General features: G+C 38.9%; 1 protein-coding gene across 1 annotated transcript in view; it reads right to left on the reverse strand.

Moving 5' to 3' along the window:
• The window catches only part of SLC4A9 (solute carrier family 4 member 9), a 63,537-nt gene extending 45,573 nt beyond the window's left edge, over positions 1–17,964 (reverse strand). Inside the window, exons 1-7 of the mRNA XM_070748609.1 lie at positions 17,729–17,964; positions 13,139–13,299; positions 10,978–11,127; positions 9,671–9,732; positions 5,439–5,596; positions 3,777–3,864; positions 344–498 (exon numbers count right to left, since the gene is read on the reverse strand). Of these exons, the coding sequence (XP_070604710.1) occupies positions 344–498; positions 3,777–3,864; positions 5,439–5,596; positions 9,671–9,732; positions 10,978–11,127; positions 13,139–13,299; positions 17,729–17,964 (1,010 nt within the window). The remainder of the gene's footprint in view (positions 1–343; positions 499–3,776; positions 3,865–5,438; positions 5,597–9,670; positions 9,733–10,977; positions 11,128–13,138; positions 13,300–17,728) is intronic.
• Between the last annotated feature and the right edge of the window lie 3,638 nt (positions 17,965–21,602).

Consider the following 21,602-nt stretch of genomic DNA (forward strand, 5'->3'; position numbering starts at 1 on the left):
AATCAAACTGCATGAGAAAAAAGATTTCTCATATGGTTAAGTTTCATATCATGAGTGACACATATATTCTCTGGATATAAATGGAAACCATGACATTTTCACAACTTCAGCCAGCAAGGATTGCAGAGGTCATTATGAACAGCACTTTTTTCAGCAACAGGTATGGAGCTGGGAAAATGGAACATCTCAACAATACATAAGTCTAGATGTTTATGGAGAATATATAGATTTATATCCAGATAAAACATACCAAACTTTCCACTTAAATTTTAATTAGATTTCCTTAGATTTGTCAGATTCAACACACATTTTTCTCTATCTGCATCTCTTTTCAGTAAGATACCTTTTCTGTGATGAGGGCAAACTTTTGGGGGGACAAATTCGAATGGTTGGATCCCATTTGCCTGGTGGTAAGACAGTCAACTCATCCAGAAACTCATCAATTCCTGCAATGAGGTCTTCAGTTTCTTTTGCTTTCCAAGCAATTCTCTGAAAAAGCTGGAAGGCAATATCATTAGTTCTAGATATTCTTTTTAGCAGGAATAGCACAGTAAGAGGAAACAGGTTTGTGAAATGGTTTCCTTGGTTTAGTAAAGCAGACCACAGCTCAGTTTACATAATTTGAGAGAACTTTTAATCCACAAAATTTACAAAAGTATGCAACAAAGTAACAAATATGGTAGGACTTCATTTTTTCATTCATTCATTTGATTTAATCCTTCCTTTTCCCCTCTCAGCAATGAAAAAAAACAAGAAACAAATTTTGATGCATTTATTCATTCAGATTGTCAGTAGGATCCACAAAAAGATCTCATAACATTCAGTGGCAAAAATACAAAAGAAATATCAGAAATTCCAAAGGGATTGAATGGTTTTTTCCGTAGAATCGGTGAAAATGAAGACATTTTGAATAGCTAGAATTAAATACAAATTGCTATCTTTAGGAGATGACATACAGTATTATGTTTCACTGAAATTCAAATAATGGAAGCAAGACTGATGCATTCCCTATATGTTTTCAGGCATCTGTGACATTTGAAATAATTGATATTATTAACATTCTTTTAATGTTAGGGGAATAGTTATCTTCAGGAAACTTATGCCAATAAATTCATCTTTTTATCCAAGAAGAAAATCATTACAAACAGTTAAATGTCACTGAGTGTATGAGGAAAATTTCCTAGATTATTTTTACTTAAATTGCAGTTAATGAAAACTTTTACCCAGATATACATATATTTTTAATTTATTTAATAGAATGCAGATGCTTATGTAAAAATAGCACTATAGCTCCAATTAGAAAGTTATTAAATTTCCTTTTCATATCATGATATGATATATTTCCTATATAGCTCTATTGTATTTTTGAGGAACGTGGTGGGTCAGTGGCTAAGATGCTTAGCTTGTATAACAGAAGGTTAACAGTTCAGCTGTTTGAATCGCTATCGCTGCATAACAAGGTGAGCTCCTGTTATTTGTCCCAGCTTCTGCCAACTTAGCAGTTCGAAAGCATGCAGAAAAATAGGGGCCACTTTGGTGGGAAGGTAACACTACTCCATGTGCCGTTGGCATTGATCTGGAAATTAATAAGATGGTTATAAAATGTTGACCCTTCTTCACATGACATTTTTATACTATCGGGTAATTTGAATCTAAAACTAGCCACCCTTTTTTGTAGAAGTAATGGGAAATTAGGATCATACATTGCCAGTCAAGTTTTCAACTCATTTAAGGTTTAAAAAAAAAATTATATCTCAACTTTATTATTTTTATAAATTACTCAAGGCAACTCAATTTATATTAAATTATGTTATGCTGTATATTATATTATGTTTATTATATTATATTACATTACATTACATTATTATATTAATTAGAGTTGAAAGGGATCTTGCAGGTCATCAAGTCCAACCCCCTGCCTGCCTGACCCAAATGACAGTCCAATCTCCTCTTGATAGTGTCCAAAGTTGGGGAGTTCACAACCTCCACTGGCAGGCCGTTCCACTGGTTGATTGCTCTGACCATCAGGAAGTTCTTCCTTATTTCCAGGTTGAATCTCTCCTTGGTCAGCTTCCAACCGTTGTTCCTCGTCTGGCCCTCTGGTGCCCTGGAAAATAGTGTGACCCCCTCCTCTCCGTGGCAACCCCTCAAGGACCTGTGCACTGCTATCATGTTCCCCCTGGCCCTTCGTTTCTCAAGGCTATCCATGCCCCAGTTCCAGCAATCTCTCTTCATAGGTCTTGGTTTCTAGTTCCCTAATCATTTTGGTTGCTCTTTTCTGCATCTTCTCCAGAGTTTCAATGTCTCTTTTGAAGTGTGGTGACCAGAACTGAATGCAGTAGGTCAGATGTGGTCTTACCAGGGCATTATAGAGTGGTATTAATACCTCCCTGGTCTTGGAGTGTATTCCCCTGTTAATGCAGCTTATGCTCATATATATGTGAGTGATTTTTTGTTGAGTCCCCTGGTATATGGGACGAGCAAACAGCTTTCTTTATGCCTCTCGGCCCCACCAGGGGCCATATTCCAAGACAGATAAACTTTTTATAGCTGACAACTATAATCTATGTGTAACATATTTTTGCTGATAATGAAAAGGATCTATAGTAGTTTACTGATAATGAAAAGATCTATAGTAGTCTCCCTTCCTTTTCATTATCAGCAAACATATGTTACCTACCTACTTACCTACCTACATGCATGCATGCATACATACATACATATAATGGTTTTCCTGCAAATGTTTCCCTCCTCACAAAAAACTTTTTATTTTTGATATCAAACAACACAGTGGGAGTCATACACTTTCAGATTTCTGAAAGAAGATTTAGATTCATTTTTTAACTCAAATTCATTAACCTCCTAATCAGTCAAAGGTAAATTAGACAATTTTCTGAATCAGGTTTCAAGACAAATCTTGTGTTTGTTACATTCCCCTATTAAAAAGATATTTGTTATTGTTCTTCACTTCTTCTAGAATTTATTTTTTATACTAGAAATGGAATGGAGGATGACTTTTGATTTATTAAATTATATTATTTGGTTCCAGTGCAGAAGAAATCAGACTTTGTTCATTTCACACTTTGAATTAAAATCTAGTAATACAAAGAAGTATGAAATAATAAATTAAGGACAAGCCTTCTATTGCCATATTTAGTCTAATCCTTTACTCAGCAATTAGAAGTTTGGTTTTGGACATATTGAACAACAACAGCAGAACACCTTACTCCATCAGACTTGAAATACTGCGATTAGACAATTTACAACTACGCCGCCTCTGATCTGACCTAACAGTAGTTCATAAAATCATATACCAAAATGTCTTTCCTGTTAATGACTACTTCACCTTCAACCACAACAACACACAAGCACATAATAAATTCAAAAATAAAATAAAATAAAATAAATTCAAACTAGATTGCAGAAAATACGACTTCAGCAACAGAGTGATCAATGCCTGGAACACATTACCTGACTCCATGGTTTCTTCCCTAAACCCAAAATCTTTAACCTCAGATTGTCTACAGTTGACCTCTCCCCTTTCCTAAGAGGTTTGTAAGGGGCGTACATAAGCTCACCGTTGTGCCTACCATCCCTGTACTGTCCTATTGTCTTCTTTTATCATTATTTACTACTTACGTTATGCCTATACAAACTACAATCCTACACTTGTTCGAATTAATTAATTAATTAATTGCTGCCTTCCCTCTTAGGCATTAATGCTGCCCTACTCTATCCCAACTTGATAAAGGAAGTTCAGCAGCAATCAAACTTACTTCATCTGTTAAGAGAGTTGCCATTGCTCTGCCAATTTCATGGTAGGCCTTCAATCTGGCTCTGGGACCCAACAGGATAAAGAGGAATCTAAAATCAAGTACACAAAAATCATAAGTAGCATCACTATATACAGAGCCTTTGAGAATGGGCAGTGTATAAGAAAGTAAGGAAGTCAGTCAGTCAGTAATAAATACTGCCCATGCTCATTTTCCTTGAACACTGAGACTAGAATCCTACACACAGCTAAATAACTGTAAAAGTGGGAGGCACTGGAAGACTTGGAATGGAAAATAGAGCTTAAATGCCTGGTTCCTGCATTAAGGCGTCCATTCTTAATCTGGAAGAACTTTTGAGTCTTTTTGTCTAAACTGTGCCATATAATCTCAAGGGAGAACATAACTGTTGTTTAGCCCAGCTAGAATAGAGAGCCTCAGATACATAAAGACTTGGCCTCTTTCATAACTAGTTCTAGGCTAATTCCTCCATTTAACGAGGAATTACATGTATTATTTGGCTATCTTCTGTAGTTCACAAACAATAATTTGTTATTTACATTATGTGTGAATTCAGGCTTGTTCAATAAGTCTTATGTTGTGAGCTCGACCACTGTCTGCTAGGCCTGGGATAGAAACATAGAAGATTGACGGCAGAAAAAGACCTCATGGTCCATCTAGTCTGCCCTTATACTATTTCCTGTATTTTATCTTAGGGTGGATATATGATTATCCCAGGCAGGTTTAAATTCAGTTACTGTGGATTTACCGACCACGTCTTCTGGAAGTTTGTTCCAAGCATCTACTACTCTTTCAGTAAAATAATATTTTATCATGTTACTTCTAATCTTTCCCTCAACTAACCTCAGATTGTGCCCCCTTGTTCCTGTGTTCACTTTCGTATTAAAAGCACTTCCCTCCTGAACCTTATTTAACCCTTTAACATATTTAAATGTTTTGATCATGTCCCCCCTTTCCCTTCCGTCCTCCAGACTATGCAGATTGAGTTCATGAAGTCTTTCCTGACTTAATAGGAACAGCAACTTAGCTTCTGCTTCCACACATCATGAAGAACATTTCAGAAAGGCCAAAAATTGAAAAGGATCACTTGGATTATCAAAATCATATCAAGTCTAATCATTGCAACCATATTTGAATCAGGAGGCTCTTCTCACGGTCACTCATGCCCTTATCATCTCACGCTTGGATTATTGCAATGCATGGGCTTTTTTGGAGGGGGGAGAGATTTGTTTGAATTTTTTCCTTCCACACATGCACGCACGCGAAACACACTCATGTCCACGAGGCACACTCATGCAGCACATGAGGAAGCAAACCGGCAGCAAGGTAAGTTGGAACCCACCCATGGATGCAAGACTAGGAAGCAGAAATGCATTGATGCAGACACATTTTATCTGGCTAATATACTAATTAATTTAGGCAACTGCCACAACTGAATGCTTAAGCGTGGCGAGTGAGCAGGCGGAAGTCCTCTACATATCAGAAGATCGTTGGCTCTGCTAATTTCCAAAGGTAGCTCGATCTGAGATGCTTGATGCTAATAGTGAATTGCTCCATTCAAGAATACAGTGTTGGTCTGAAATCTGCTGTTCCACTAGAAGCCTTTAACAAAGATTATCTGACCCCATTTCTATTCTTTCTGATTACCTGCTAGGAAAAGCAACTTCAGTCAAGCTTCCAAGAACCACTGAGTTTTGCAGGCGTACAAAAGCAGTGAAGGGCTTTTCTAGGAAGGAGACTTCTCCTACAAGAATGTTGGCCACTTCGGTTCCAGCTGGAATTTTCTTTTTAAATTGATTTTTTAGCTGCAGTGAAAGGAAATTAAGAATAACAAACCAAAACAAAAATCAGTAGGAGACTAATTTTTAGACTAATTATATTAAACAGCATAAAATTTGTGAACTGTTACTTATTTCATCAGAGTTAGCAAATTTCCAGATTGCAGAAAGCAATAGCAAGATACTAGAATATTCCTGAATATTCCTGAGAAAATCCTCCACTGCCATTAACAAAGCGTGATCATCATTAGTTGTACTTTACTTATAGCAGGAAGTAGGAATGCAAATCCTGTGAATAGCACGGAAAAAGCTCTTCCCGCAAAGAAAAAATTTATAAAATGATATATATAAGGTAGTTCTTGACTTATGACTGTTAATTTAACCACAGTTTGGAGTTATGTCTGCTACAGAAGATGTAACCTACAACCCGTTCTCAAATTTACAACTGCTGTACCATGATTTGTATGCTTGGAAATTGGCTTGCATTTATGACAGTTGCAATATCTTGGTATTGTGTGATCACCATTTATAATCTTCCCAGCTGGCTTCCAAAAGCAAAGTCAATTTTGGTAAGCTGGAACTGCCACTCGAAACCTGACTTTTACAGGTTTATATGGAATGTTGGAAATATCCTGTGTTACATTCAGAGCACACATTTCTTGTTCCTAATATGCCCTTCATGATAAGAAAATTTATTTGCATGATATTGTTGCCTGATTTCTGTACAGTCCCATTTAGTTGTTCTATGGTACTCAACCCTTCTGGTCTTGATTTTTAATCTGTTTCCAAACTCCCATGTAGAGCATCTTATATATCTGACATTAGAATGCAATGCTATTCTTATAAAAATAAAATTATATTACCATACTATTACCATAATAAAAATTGATAAAATTATACTTTTAGAAAAGAAAATGTGAGAGGTGTTTGTGGCTTCTCGTACTCTGGATAAAAGTATAAAGCTTCAACTTTCCGAATGTGATAAACCCCAAACCAAACTGGAAAGGTTGAGCAAATGGGAGAAAACAGGAGTTTGGCAAGAGAATTGGAAAAGACAGAAGGAAAAGAAGAATTCAAACTGACGGCTGCTACTCTGCTGACTGACAGCACAAGTCATCTTGAGATATTATAGACTATTTATTAATTTTTTTATTAACTGGATTTAGATTAATAAAATTTTATTTACGGTCAAAGACCATCAGTATAATATTAATAATAATAATTAAAAGGAAAAAGAACAGGAAACAGGACTTTTGGCCGAGCAACCAAGATTGACCCATTGTAACTATACAAGAGATGTACATATCTCACTATGAAGGCACACATTTGCGACGAATCCCCCCGCTGTTGCTGCGCAGAATCTGGCCACCTGTGCCGTAATCCTGGCCTGCTCATCCCCAAGCAACCACCGGAGATAGGCAAGGTCCGAGCGGCCAGGATATCCTCAATAAGTGGTAGAATATGCTTTCTCCTAATGTCAGTGTAAAAGGAGCATCTCAGGAGCATGTGTCCCTCAGTCTCCACCTCTCCTGAGCCACAAGGGCAAAATCTTTCAGTGGCTGGAGTTCCCTTGTACTTGCCGTACAAAATGGCGGATGGAAGCGCACAGCACCGTACAAGAGCAAATGCCTTTCAATGGCTTGCTGACTCTAGCTGTCCCAGGTATCTTGCAGGAGCCACAACATATCTAGTGGCATCTGGGGCCAGAAACAGTGGAGCTCTACCCAAGTCCTCCTGCCTCTCGATCTCCTCCACCCTTTGTCGCAAGGTCTGTCCTGCTCGATCATAGTTCATCTCGAGTATTAAATCTGGGGAGAAGCCTAATTTGTGAAGATTGAACTCGATGGCCTTAATCCATGAGGGAGGAAATTCATCATGAAGGATTAACGGAGCAAGACTTTGTGGAAAAAAATTAAGCTTTAACCACATATTTAGGGATGCTATACAGATTCTTGCTTCGACTTTTATCAGTCCAGTCTCCAGGTGTAGAAGTGCGTTTGAGACTCAACGTGGCATCTGGAGAATTGCTCTAATAAATTTGGATTGAACTAATTCTAGTAGTGTAAACTGTAAAGCTGAAGCTGGTGGTCCAAGCAAGGACCCGTAAAGAAGTTGAGCTAGCGACTTGGCCTTAAAAAGCTTGATAGCAGCAGGAACATAATAACCTCCCTTTGTGCGGAAAAAATTGAGAATGGCACTCACTGATCTTTGTCCAAAGGCAGCTGCATATTCTCCATGTGCTTTCCTTGAGTCATTGGCCTGAAAGACCACCCCCAGGTATTTAAAGGTGGTTACCTGCTCTATTTTGTGCCCATCAAGATACCATGAGTAAATTTTTGGCCTTTTTGCAAATCTTTGTTTTTTCATAATTTATACTCAGGTTATTCTTATTACAGTACTGAAGAAGGGCTCGCAAGGCTCTTTTAAGGCCTACTGGCATCCTGGAGAGGATCATGGCGTCATCTGCATAGAGCAAAAGGGCGATGTTTCGGTCTCCTATTTTGAGGTGGTGGTGATTTGGTTTGTTCAACCATTTTGCCATATCATTTATATAAAAGTTGAAAAGTAGGGGGGCCAGGATGCACCCCTGTTTAACCCCTCTTTCAGTTTTAACTGGCTTTGAGAGGGACCCTTGCGTATTACACCTCACCTTGAGGGACGTCTTGGTATGTAGGGCACGTAGTAAAAGAAAAAGCCTTTGATCAATGGAGGCAGCTTCCAACCTCTCCCATAATTTAGTCCTAGTTACTGAATCATAGGCTGCCTTGAGATCTATAAATCCAGCATATACAGGACTATTTGAAATATATTTTTCTATAAGATGGCGGAGGACTAAGCACTGATCAATAGTGCCCCTTCCCTCTCTAAAGCCAGCTTGCTCTTCAGTGATCAGATTCTCAGAATCCAGCCACTCCTTTAGCTTGCCTTGTAGGTGTTTGGCGTAAAGTTTACTAATTATATTTAATAGACTTATTGGTCTATAATTGGCAGGGTCATCTTTTTTCCCCCTCTTAAAAATTGGGATCACAATTGCCAAGCCCCAATCCTCTGGGACGTAGCCAGTGTAATCAATGTACGTGAATAGCACTGCCAAAACTGGATTTATATGCCGCCCCTCTCTGAGTGATGTCATAGTGAGGAATGATTCTGTTTCCAGAGGAATTAAGGCAGATGGCACAGATCCAAAATAGTATTGCAGGGCGCATGCTGTCTTCAGGTGCTGAGATCCAATGCTTGATAGAAAGTTAGTAAAATTATTCAAAGCCATCAGCATCCTTTCCTAATCTGGGTATGCAAAATAAAATTCAAGTGTTTGGTTTGGTTGTACTTTATGGAAATGATCTGAATGTGTTTGTTAATTACAAGTAGTGTTGGGCGAACCCAACAAAGTTCGGGTTCGGCAAACTCACCTGAACTTGCCATGAAGTTCGGGTGAGTTCACTGAACCCGAACCCGAACCCAAGCCCAAACCCGAACTTTTGCTTACAGCAAGCTGCTGCGGCGTCCTTTTCTGTAAAAATAAACAAGGAGGTGGGAAATCCCACAAAGGGATTCCAGGGGCGGGGCTTTGACGTCACGGAGACTCCTTCCTCCCCATTTTAGCCAGCCAGGAAGTAGTCTCCGTGACGTCAAAGCCCCACCCCCGGAATCCCTTCGTGCTGCAAGCAAAAGGAGGTGGGAAATCCCACGATGGGATTCCCCACTCTCATCCCGGGCGGCGACATTTCACGGTGTTCGGCCAAACCCAAACTTTACCCGAACTTTTAAAAAAGGTCGGGTTCAGGTTCGGCATGCCGAACACTGCAAAGTTCGGCACGGGCCCGAACTTTGTAAGTTCGGTTCCCCCAACACTAATTACAAGTTAAATATGAGAGAGATTGTGAGTTGCTCAAAAAGCAAATGCTACAAAGCTTATTAAAGGATACCAAGTTTATTAATTGGATCACCAGAAGTAATTTTTCCATTCTGCTCTGGTTAGACCACACTTAGACCATTGTCTCTAGTTTTGCTGTTTGGGTGTCTTATAGGAATATCCTTCACTTGATAGTCTCACCTTTGTATCACACATACCCCATTTTTACACTTAGCACCATTGCTTACCTGTTCCATTAATGGTACCTCTGAGACCTCACGCTTTGCAGCTGAATGTCTGTTAGCCCTATCTGAAACATTTTTTTTAAAAAAAGAAGAGATCAATGATGTTTCATATATAGTGTAGCTTAAATATTATAAGTTATTTTTACTGTAATTATAATTGTAATTTTAATTTTAATTACAATGAATTATAACCTTCAAGTCTTTTCAATTATTTTAATTCAACCTATAAACATTTTAACAACATACTGAACCTTTGCATATACTATTCTTGCTGACTTCAATTTGTACTGCTTTCTACTTTACCACCTTCACAATCATCTGCCTTCAGATTTTTTTGCCTAAGTTTGCAAAAAGTCCAGGCTGTATATTAGCATAGTAAGAATTATTTATTGCACTCTCTCTTCTGATTGGAGAGCCCTTTCCATTCCATTCTGTCAATGCTCTAGGCGTCTAGGGACATCTCTGCAATGCATGCTTATTTCCTGATGTAATTACAGGGATAAGAAAGTGGGAGGGATACTCTTTAGCATAGTTTAGCATGGGATGCATAGTTTAAAAATGTGCTGATAAAAGCTGAAGCAAATGTTATTCTGCTACCATTAACAGGCAAGCATCAGTGTTAAACCATGAGTATTTCCTGCTGCTTAAGTCTGACCTGAAGAGGTAACCACATGGTATCTAAGCTGGGGTGGGTTCCTTCCAGTTCGGGCTGAATGAAAGAGGGGGAGAGAGGGTGCTCAGCTTCCACGGGGCTTTTGGGTGAATGCTGCCTGCACTTGCCTCAGCTCCCATAGACGCACCACTTTCTTCTTTCCCCTGCTGCTTCTCTTTGCCAGATTAGTTCATTCCAGACCAGCTGTATGTCTACATATGCATACAGTATATATAGTAGATAATGCATATTTTTGTGTTCCTGTGTGCAATATATATGTACACATGACATATGGCACATAGACATAGGATTAAATAGTATATTTTGGATGTTCAGTAGTAATAAAGAGGAAATTGTATCTTGTTGAGGCCTTTAAGGCAAGGAGAGGCCAGGCACTCTAACCCTAATCCTTGATGTGAGTGATGTCAAGTTGGCCATTCCCATCCAGTCACATGTTCACCCAGTCACATGATCATCAAGCCGCCCCCACTCAGTCACATGACTGCAAAGCCACTCCCACCCAGTTACATGACCAGCAAACCACTCCCATAAAATTAAGCCACGCCCACAGAGTGGTAGTAAAAAAAATTTGGAGCCCACCCCTGATCTAAGCTTCATATTTGAATTGGCAGTAAGAAAAAAAAAGATAATTACTTACCAGCACAAGGGGACATGCCCATTTCAAACAGCATCTTCAATTGAGATTTGGTTGCATGGTGATTAGGTTTGAGGAGTAAGACATAGGTAAGTTTCTTCAAGAGTTCTGGTTTGAAGGCTTGCTTCTCTATCTGGATCTCAATCACTTTCTCTTGAACATAAAATGATCATATGTTGAAGCTACTAAATCACTTCCTTTTAAGAAATCGTATCTACTTTTTGAACTTTATTGAAAGTACAATAACTCTATGCTAATTAGCAATTATTTTAATAAAATAGAAATGAATCCATATACTGATTCAACTGGACATAAGGGAATCCAACAATTTCAATGACAGCATTGATTCCCTTATGAAATTAAACTTGCAACCTTTAAGATTTAGTGTAACAGGAAAAATATTCCCCAGTGAACACATTAGGATGGAGTTTCTGGAATGGATCTAACTTTCCTGCACTATTTGTTCTTCTGTTGACTCATTGCCTGATTTATACTGAATAAACCACAAAGAGGAGTTTCCACAATGCACTATGCTATGGTTCAAAATCACATTGTTGAGGTTCATTTAACTTTCTAAGCCAAAGCCAAATAAACCTCACTGTGGTTTACTGAGTATGACAAAGACAATCCTCACTGTGGTTTATTGTGATATGCAATATGTGGGTTTGGCATGCCATGGCCTTCCCTCAAAATTGATTAGACTAAATAATAATGATAATAATGATTAATAATAATAATAATAATAATAATAATGATGATGATGATGATGATGATAACAACAACAGTTGTTGGAAGTCTTCTAGTTCAACCCCCTGCTTAGACAGGAAACCCTACACTACTTCAGACAGATGCTACATGACTGTTAGAAATGGGTGAGCTGAATTTTATCATCTATGCTTCATTCCTGCCTTATCTCTGGAGTGTAATTAGGCCGAAGTTGGTACCTTTCCCGGAAGCTAATCTGATCCCTTCGCAGCAAAGAAAAAATCCTCCCTGGACAATTTAAAAAACTGCTTTCTGCTTGTATTGTTGGTTTTCCAAATAAAGAGTGTGATTTAAAGCTGAAAATAGTGGGTTTTAGCCATTTGCTTCAATCAGAAAGCCCGGAAACAGAACAGTTGTCCACCAGGACTCAAAGATCCTTCTCACAGCTACTACTGTTGAGCAATGTACCACATATACTGGACCTGTGCATTTTGTTTTTCTTGCCTAAATGTAGAACCTTACTTTTTCACCACTAAATTTCATTTTGTTAGATAGCGCCCAATGTTCAAGTTTGTCAAGATCTTTCTGTACAGTACTTTGCATATTTTATTTTACTTATCATAGTGGCATTAGAAACAGAGATGGTAAGCAAGGGAATTCTTCAGTTTTTTCTCCTTTTCTTTCTCTTTTTCTTTCTCCCTCTGTCTTTGTCTCTGTCTCATCCCCCACCCCTGAGTGGACAGGGACGTTTGCAGGTCCCAAGAGGAATAAAAAATATCAGTTGTAAAATAATTCTCAGTGTTTCTTTCCTGTGTGCTTCTTTTCCATTATTCCACTAAAGCTTTGCAAAATATCACATAAGTAAATTCAAAGCTTTAAATAGAACTGTAGAAAAATGAACATCAAATGGATCCAACAAAAAAATAACTGAATTAGTTAACAATACAGCACAAGATAGTGACTGTTGATGGAATGAAATGAAATTCTTACCTACTTTCCCAGTTCCGAAAGTGAAATATATACAGGTCTTGGATTTTCACTTTGACAGAGCTGCATAATTGCCTATTTCCTCTTAATTTCTACATTGAGAGAAACCCTTGCAAGCAAGTAAAGCTCCCCTAAAGAGTTGGGGAGAGACCATACTGAGATCCTCTCTCTCCGATTAAAATTTATCTTAATTAATCAGAATAAATGGCCATGTGCAGATGAATGGTTCATTGCATATAAACTTATTTGAAATGAAGCAAAACATTTAAATTCTTTATTTTAACAGAATGTCACCAGGGCAGAAGCCCAGAAACAAACCATGTTAAATCAGTATAAACCATGCAATGCCAAAGCTTACACTGAGCCAAACACTAATTAAGAGAATAGTATTTTCATTGAAGAAGTTGCTTTTGTTCCAGACTAGAAGATGCCTCATGAAGGAGAGACTATTTTTCCTCACACTTCTACATACCAACAATTTGTTTAAAATTATGAGCTTCCAAGTCTAGAAGAACAGCTCCTTTTCTTATGCAGGCCCTAAGTTCAAACAAGCTGTGAAGGGGCAGAGTTGTGACATGAGGCTTGCTCCAACGTTCTCCTCCATCTTCTACTTTTTCTTCAAATTTTATCCACCTGCAAGAAAATAACTTAATTAAAGATGTAATTAAATCCCTTGTTCACAGGACAATTTGTATTTCCATTTTTTATTTATCAGTCACTAGGAATTGACACCAATTTGATGGCACACAAAATCATGGATTATCAAAGCATTGCTTTTCAAATAATTATACATTATTGGTGTCGTGTGTCCCCCCCCCCCCATCTCAAGTAAGAGGAAGATTCTAAACCGAGCATGGACATTTCTAGGATTCTTTCTTGTAATTACCAAAACACTCTCTTTCTAAAGAAATCTGTCAGAAAATTGCTGAATTACTAGTAATTTCTTTTTAGAATATCCTCCCCACAAATAGATCTTAGGCATCTATTTTACCATTGATAAACCGATGAAGAACCAGGGGAAAGGATCTATTCCTTCCAAAGACATTAGCAACAATAAGATCCTATCCTGCCCTGATGATTGCGTTCTGGCCCCTTGGAAGGATATTATCACTGATACTGGGGTAGAATCAATAGGGGGGGGGGTCCTAACGTGGCTGAGTGCAAAATATCTTGGCTGACATCATTTGAACCTTTGTTGTACAGCTCAGCTCAGCTCAGCAGAGGTGAACAGCAGGCAGCTGATCCTCACTGAAACAGCAGCAGGCCAGGCTGGTTTCTAAAAACAGGGTTTGAGGTGGTGAACTGCCAATGCTTGGCTGAGAGAAGGGGCTACTTGGAGTGTTTGGCTGCACACTTTGTAGATCAGGTGGAATTCTCCAATGGCTATTTGCTATTGTGCAGGTTGTGTGATACAGACAATTTGTACCAAAGGCATAGAAACAAGCCAAGGCTTCTTCTCACCAAAACCACTGGGACATTTTCCAGTCAAAACCTTTCACATATGCATTTACTACAGTTCTGTGCAGTTCTACTTGTCTATCCTACCCATCATTTACTTCTGTACCTGTGCTATTGTTACTCAAGGTTCAAAATGGCCATTAACATTGTCTCCACCAACTTACAGACCTAGAATGAGTTTTTCAACTGGATGAATCTACACTATTTCTATACAACATAACAACGAACGCTAATAGAATTCTATTTCTTTCTCTACCGTGATGACTTTCCCATTAGAAATCCAGTTATTTCAGAGCACAGGTAGTCCTCGACTTAAACTGTTCGTTCAATGACTGTTCAAATGAACAATGGCAATGAAAAATGATCATTTTCATCCCTATGATCTTTGAAGCATCCCCATGCTTTGCAGCATCCCCCTCAAGAACATAAGAACATAAGAAGAGCCCTGCTGAATCAGGCCAAAGCCCATCAAGTCCAGCATTCTGTGTCACACAGTGGCCCACCAATTGTCCTTGGGGATCTTGAGCAGAAAGGGAAGGCAAGACCCTACCTTTCCCTTGACCCCCAACAAGTGGTACTCAAGGGAATCCTGCCTGCCTCAACCAACATAGAGGCGACACATGGACATCCGTTTCAATAACCATCTATATGCTTGGCATCCATGAATCTGTCTAATCCTGCCTTGAGGCTATCAAGGCTGACAGCTGTCACGACCTCTTCTGGAAGTGAATTCCATAAACCAACGACCCTCTGGATGAAGAAATATTTCCCTTGATTTGTCCTCACTTTCTTACCTATGAGCTTTAGGGAGTGCCCCCTCGTCCTAGTATTGTGTGATAGAGAAAATATTTTTTCTCTATCCACCTTTTCTATCCCATGCATGATTTTATACACTTCGATCAAGTCACCCCTTAAACGCCGTCTTTCAAGGCTGAAGATATCAAGGCGTTGCAACCTGGTTTCATATGGGAGGTGCTCCATTTCCTTGATCATTCTTGTTGCCCTTTTTTTGCACCTTTTCCAGTTCTGATCAAAATTCAGATGATTGGCAACTGGTTCATATTTATGACTTCCCATGATCATGTGATCACCTTTTGCAACGTTCCGACTAGCAAAGTCAATGGAGAAGCCAGAGTCATTTAACAGCTACGTTCCTAATTTGTCAACTTCAGTGATAACAACTGTAGTAAGAAAGGTCGTAAAATGGAGCAAATTCACTTAACAAATGTTTCCCTTAATAATAGAAATTTTGCACTCAATTGTGGTTGTAAGTCAAAGATTACCTGTACATAGAACATGAGGAAAGGAAGGAAACATGTTAGAATAGCATAGCTTTAGAATAACGTTTAGAATGCCTAAACATTTATGGCCTTTGTACTTTGGAATTCCAAAAACTGACATCATTCCCTGCAATTCCCTTTTTTCCATTGGTTTAGTGTCTCATGTGTAATTTGGGGGGAATCAAACATTCAATTTTGAAAAGTTACTAGATTTAAGTTATTAAACTATTACTAAAATAAGCATCAGAAGAGATAAAAGATTGCATCTTTATAAATGTATGTAAAAATTGAATGTAGTAATAGGGATGAAATAATAGGAATTTTAATGAAAGAAAGGCAAAAACCCTCTCCAAATAGTATACATAAAGTAAATTGGTACAGTATTACAGTACAGTACTATTACTGTCACATTACTCCAGTTTTCATTAAAATGATAAATTCATTTTCTAATAATGTTGGAAATTAAATATTGGTTGGATTTTTTTTCATATTTGGTGGCAAGGTGGCAAAATCAACAGCTTTGGAAAATAATTCCTATTTAGAATGAAATACAATTTGAAAGCTGAATTTCATTTGCATTTTGTAATGTTCTGATAAAATTTTATTAAACCAGGCATTCCTTCAAATTATACAGAATTACTTCCATATATTACTTCTGTAAGCCTGGAATTAGATTGACTGCTGTGTGTATATGGTTCTTTTTAGGATATTATTTTATTGTTTTAAAATATTATTTTATTATGTATTTTGATTGAATTTTGGTACTATTGTATTTATACTACTTGTTAGCCACTCTTAGTCTGCTTTGGAAAGAGCAGCATATAAACAAACAAACAAACAAACAAACAAACAAACAAACAAACAAACCAAATATATTAACCACTGCAATGGTTTTATATGCTACTCATTGGAAACAATATTCAATTCCTTTTTTGAAAGAATGGTTATCCAAGTTCTGATTGTATACTGTACTTCAAAACGAAAATAACTTTATATTTAAAAATATAATGTAAAATAATTCTAACTGGAAATCATTTTTTGACTACAGCTAAATATGGACCCCATTATAGGGTTTTTCTGTATTTATAGTTTCAATCTTATGGAAAATTGGATTTTTGTTTCAATTTATTATAGCTCACACTGTGAGCAATGATTTATACTTTGTAAACCAAGCCTTCTTAGTTTTACAGTTAATAGCAATTTTAGTTTCCTTTAAAAATGGCATGACCATATGTTTGTGAACAGTAAATAATATGTTAAAAACAATATTACCCAAAATTTAGATACATTTTTATTTATCTGCATCTTACTAATTGCATTCTACTTTATATATGTTTTATTTTTCATGGTTTATACTCTTCTAAAGATGGTTTTTTTAAAAAAAAATCCTTGAGGGAGGAGGAAGATGGTGCAACTTAAATTAATTACATACATCTATGAAGAACTTGTTAAGATCAGTTTGATTCAGTCTGCAGGTTCCAAGTGATGACAACTCTTGACTAATCTGACTTCCTTAGGTCCAGAAGCTAAATAAGCTCAGACCTTGAGAAATTGAAAAAAATTTACAGGAAGAAAGCCGTGGTAGATCAGTTCCACAATCCTGCCTGTTACAGTCCACTTCACTGAGGAAATATCTTCATCACTGAATTGTAGTGCTCTCCACCCATACCTTAGCTAGCAGATATCTAGCTTCACATATAATTGGGTTCTCCCTTGCCAGTCCCCACCATGCCAGTATTGCCTATGTTCCCAATCAGTGCACTCCACAATAATATGGGGAAGCTGCCTTTGCATAAGCCTGCAATAAGGGGGAAATTATTACTTTAATCTAATGTGCTCTGAGGATGACTTCACAGTCTCCCATTCATTGCTGGGATGAAATGAAAAAAACTTATTGGCATGTGACAGAGAAGAGCAGCTGCCAAAACACCTTTGCCCCATACAGAAGTGCCTGTGAGGAAAAGTCCTCTGTTCACATCTATGCATGGAAAGAGAAAAAAACTTGGGAAAATGGAGGGAGGCATCATAATGTCCCACGAGTGAAGGAGATGGGTAATTGTAGGTTCTGGACTAAAATGGCCTTATTGGTAACATTTTTGTGTGTAATTTTAAAAGGTTAGTGAATTAAGTCGGATCATTTGGAATGGGATCCTGGTGTTCAGCTTCTGGGCCTTGTTTTGACAGTCCCACTCCTTTTAAACACCATTTCACCCTTGCAAGCTAAGGGCAACTAGGCAAGTGTCCTAGACTTAGACCCCACTAAAAGAGGGACTCCTGCATGTAAAGTATGGGTTTTATTTCTACCTTTGTCTCTGGGTACTTACCTGGCTGTTTGCCTCCATTCCTGTCCTTCAGCTGTACTGAAGAGTTCGGAGAGCTGTATAAATAGTATGGGACAGCTTGCTTCTTCTTTCTTCTCCTCCTGTCTCAGGATAAGGCTAACCCTCTCAGCTGCTGAAGATGTGTTAGAGCTGAAGATACTTCTGCGAACTGCTTGGCAGATGACCACAGAATTTATGCTGGAGGGTGCCCGGTCTGCACTGTTGCAGTTGCTCCTCATGTCAGACTGAGAAATTAAATCTCCTGTCATTTCTGTGAGACAGTCCCCTGCTGCACCCGCTCGCCTTGTTTCAGACATTCTGAGATTAGAGCCGACAGCTCTTCCTTAGTACACGGTTTCTGGGCCTCCCACTCCTCTCTTTGGCAAGCTTTTTGGTCCCAGTAGAGCAGAAGCTGAACAGAGCCAACAAGTCATCCTGCCTTTATAAGGGACTGGAGCTAGTTCAGACCAGACCCACAAAAATAAATGGCAGCACCACCCCAAACAATATTGCAAGGGAGAGAGGTTCAGCCTTGAAGAGACCAGTCTGAACTCACTTAGACAGCTCCATTCTGCCCATTTGATCAGAGCTTACTCACCTCACATAGAGGAAGCTCAGGCTTGTTTACAACTGTGCACTATTTGAAGCATTGCACAGGGCAAGCTGTCCTGTGAAGCAGAGAAATTTGAGACAAGAAAAGTGTCAAGGTGGGGGTAGGAAAAAAGAGTAGAAACCTTACACGTCTGATCCTGTAATGTAGGGAAAGCTGAAAGGTTTCCAAAAAGTAGAGAAATTGGGGCTCTTTGTATAACAATGAATTGCCCAACGTGGAGGAGATGTAGGCAACTGCCTGGGAATGTTTACCTGGCCATAACTGAATTTCTGGATGGCTGACACAGATCCACTCCCTCTGAATCCGTGTAATCAGGAAAGCTCCCTGCTCAAATCATGATCATGACATTTATGTAAATAAGCAATAAAATTATGTTCTCACTAACAGTGTTCACAGTGATCAGGATCATTGATACTTTTTACAGGCTTGTATGAATTCTTCTAGGGACAACTGTTTTGGTCAATCAGGTCAACTCTGGCTCCTAAGGAATGCAGGAACGTTCTTGGCTCAACCGTACCTACTTTCTGGAGCAGGGCATGTGTATCTGATCCAAAGTCATCCTGCTGGCTTTTGTGCTTAAGGCAGGACTACAACTAAAATTTTACCACTTTCTAATCCAGTGTCTTTAACTACTACGCCAAACCACTATAGTTATTTGAAATAATAGAAAATTCTTGTAGCTCGGTTTTAGGTTTAGGTTTGTTCTCCTAGCTTGTTTCAATTTAGTTTCTGAATGTTTCATTACCAGACTACGTAACATCAGCAGAAAGATTTTCTTTTAGATTTCTCCTTAGTTTTTGAATATTTTGTGTGTCAGTGTGATCAGTTGGTCATGTGACTGGCTAACAAATATTAACAAGCATTTATAAGCTAAGGGAAATAGGACAAAAAAAATCCTGCTGATGATGTTATGTAGTTTGGTAATGAAACATTCAGAAACTAAACTGAAACAGGTTTGGAAAATAAACCACTGCCAAAACCTATAGTTGTTATCAAATTTGCAAGAAGAAAAAACATGTGTCTTCTGACAGCTGAGAACTGTTCATTTAGCAGGTAGATTAGGATCAAATTAGACCAAACTGATGATGAATTTCTCATCGCATTTGTTTGTACTTCATATTTCTTAACATCCAATCTCTCTCCCTTTTTAAGATAATAAAAAGGTGAGGAAGTGTTTAAGTTTTTCCCCTGTGTTATAATTCTGATGAAGTAATCTACATTGGACTGTATTTAGCATCTTAGTATTATGTAAGAAATCTCATCCTTCCCCATATCTGAGTATTGCAACCTGGAGAGGACGAATATTCTGGATTAAACATGGGGAAGTCTTCTTTGAAAAAGCAACTAAAGTTTTCCTCTATTTATTCTATCATATTTACAAACCACTCAAACTAACTGCAAATCTAGGTGGCAAACAAAATAGTAGAAAAAGAAATATTCTATAAAATAAAAGCAACATCATATTCATCTATCAGGAATACTCAAAATCAAACCATTCAAGCTGAAGGTACAGTATATTGGAATAATATGGTTTTAAGGGCTTTGTGGAATGCAAAAAGGAAAGAGGCCAAATGTATCTCTGATAGTGTATTCTGCTTTATGAGAACTACGACAGAGAAGGCATACAGCCTTGTGCACCCATATATACAACCTTTGGGGGAAGGGAATTTCCCACAGCACCTTGAGATGTTCAGACAAGATGAGCAGGTTCAAATCTGCCAAGATGGTGCATGTTATGATCTGGTTCTACCTGATAAACCAGCACTTTGAATTAAGCCTGAGAACCTCCTGGGATCCAAGATACCAACCTAAGGATTAATGTTATCCTGAAATGGCAGGTTGTCCAATCAGCAGTATGACTGCTACATTCTGTACCAGCTGCAATTCAAGTCATCTCCAAGGGCAATCCCATTGTGAACTCCAGTGAAGTAATGCAATAGCATTAGCAATAGCTTTTAGAATTTAGATACCGTCCCATAGTACTTTACTGAACTTTCTGGGTGGTTTACAATGTCAGCATTGGGTCCTCAGTTTACCAACTTCAGAAGGCTGGAAGGCTGAGTCAACAATGAGTCGGTCAGAATCAAACTCCAGGCTGTGGGCAGTGTTAGCTTTCCTGATGAAGTGGACAAGGCCATGGGAGCTGTGAGCTTTGCCACCTGTTAGTTGAACCCATGTCTCTCCTGGCTGGTTTCGGACAGCAGGGAGGTGACATGGAGCTGAGTCCAGGAGATTGTCAACGCTTCCTTGAGGGAAGGGTTCTTTCCAGCTCCCTACAAGCAGGCAGTTGTGCACCCCCTCCTCAAGAAGCCTTCCCTGGATCCATCTATATTTAACAACTATCAACTTGTCTCCAACCTTTCCTTTATGGGAAAGGTTGTTGAGAAGGTGGTGGTGCTCCAGCTCCAATGGTCCTTGGATGAAGCCGATTAGCTGGGCCCCCAATGGTCAGGATTCAGGCCTGGCTACAGCAGGGAAACTGCTTTGGTCGCACTGACAGATGAACTCTGGCAGGCCTGGGATAGGGGCTTATCCTCTATCCGGGTGCTTCTTGACCTCTCAGCAGCTTTCAGTACTATTGACCATGGTATCCTTCTGCGTCGGCTGGAGGGGTTAGGAGTGGGAGGCACTATTTTATGGTGGTTCTCCTCCTACCTCTCTGTTCGGTGGCAGTTGGTGTTAGCAGGGGATCAGAGTTCGACTGATAGGTCCCTCCCTTATGGGGTTCCTCAGGGGTCAGTCCTCCCCACCCCTGCTGTTTAATATCTACATGAAACCACTGGGTGAGATCATCCAAAGGCACATGAATTACCATCAGTATGCTGATGATACTCAGCTATACATATCCACCTCTTGCCCACTTAGTGAAGCAGTGGAAGTAATGTGCTGGTGTCTGGAGGCTGTTAGGGTCTGGATGGGTGTTAACAGGCTCAGACTCAACCCTGACAAGATGGAGTGGCTGTGGGTTCTGCCTCCCAAGGACAACTCCATCTGTCCGTCCATTATCCTGGGGGAGAACTTCTGACCTTCTCAGAGAGGGTCTGCAACTTGGGCGTCCTTCTCAACCCATAGCTGACTCTGAAACATCATATTTCGGCTGTGGCAAAGAGGGCGTTTGTTCCCCTGGTGCATCAGTTGCTGCCCTATTTGGACAGGGAGTCTCTACTCACAGTCACTCATGCCCTTATCACCTCAAGATTCGACAACTGCAATGCTCTCTAGATTAGATTAGATTAGATTAGATTATTTAGTTTTAAATTAATT

The sequence above is a fragment of the Erythrolamprus reginae genome, chromosome 3 (assembly GCF_031021105.1).
Source record: "Erythrolamprus reginae isolate rEryReg1 chromosome 3, rEryReg1.hap1, whole genome shotgun sequence".
Classification (NCBI taxonomy): domain Eukaryota; kingdom Metazoa; phylum Chordata; class Lepidosauria; order Squamata; family Dipsadidae; genus Erythrolamprus; species Erythrolamprus reginae.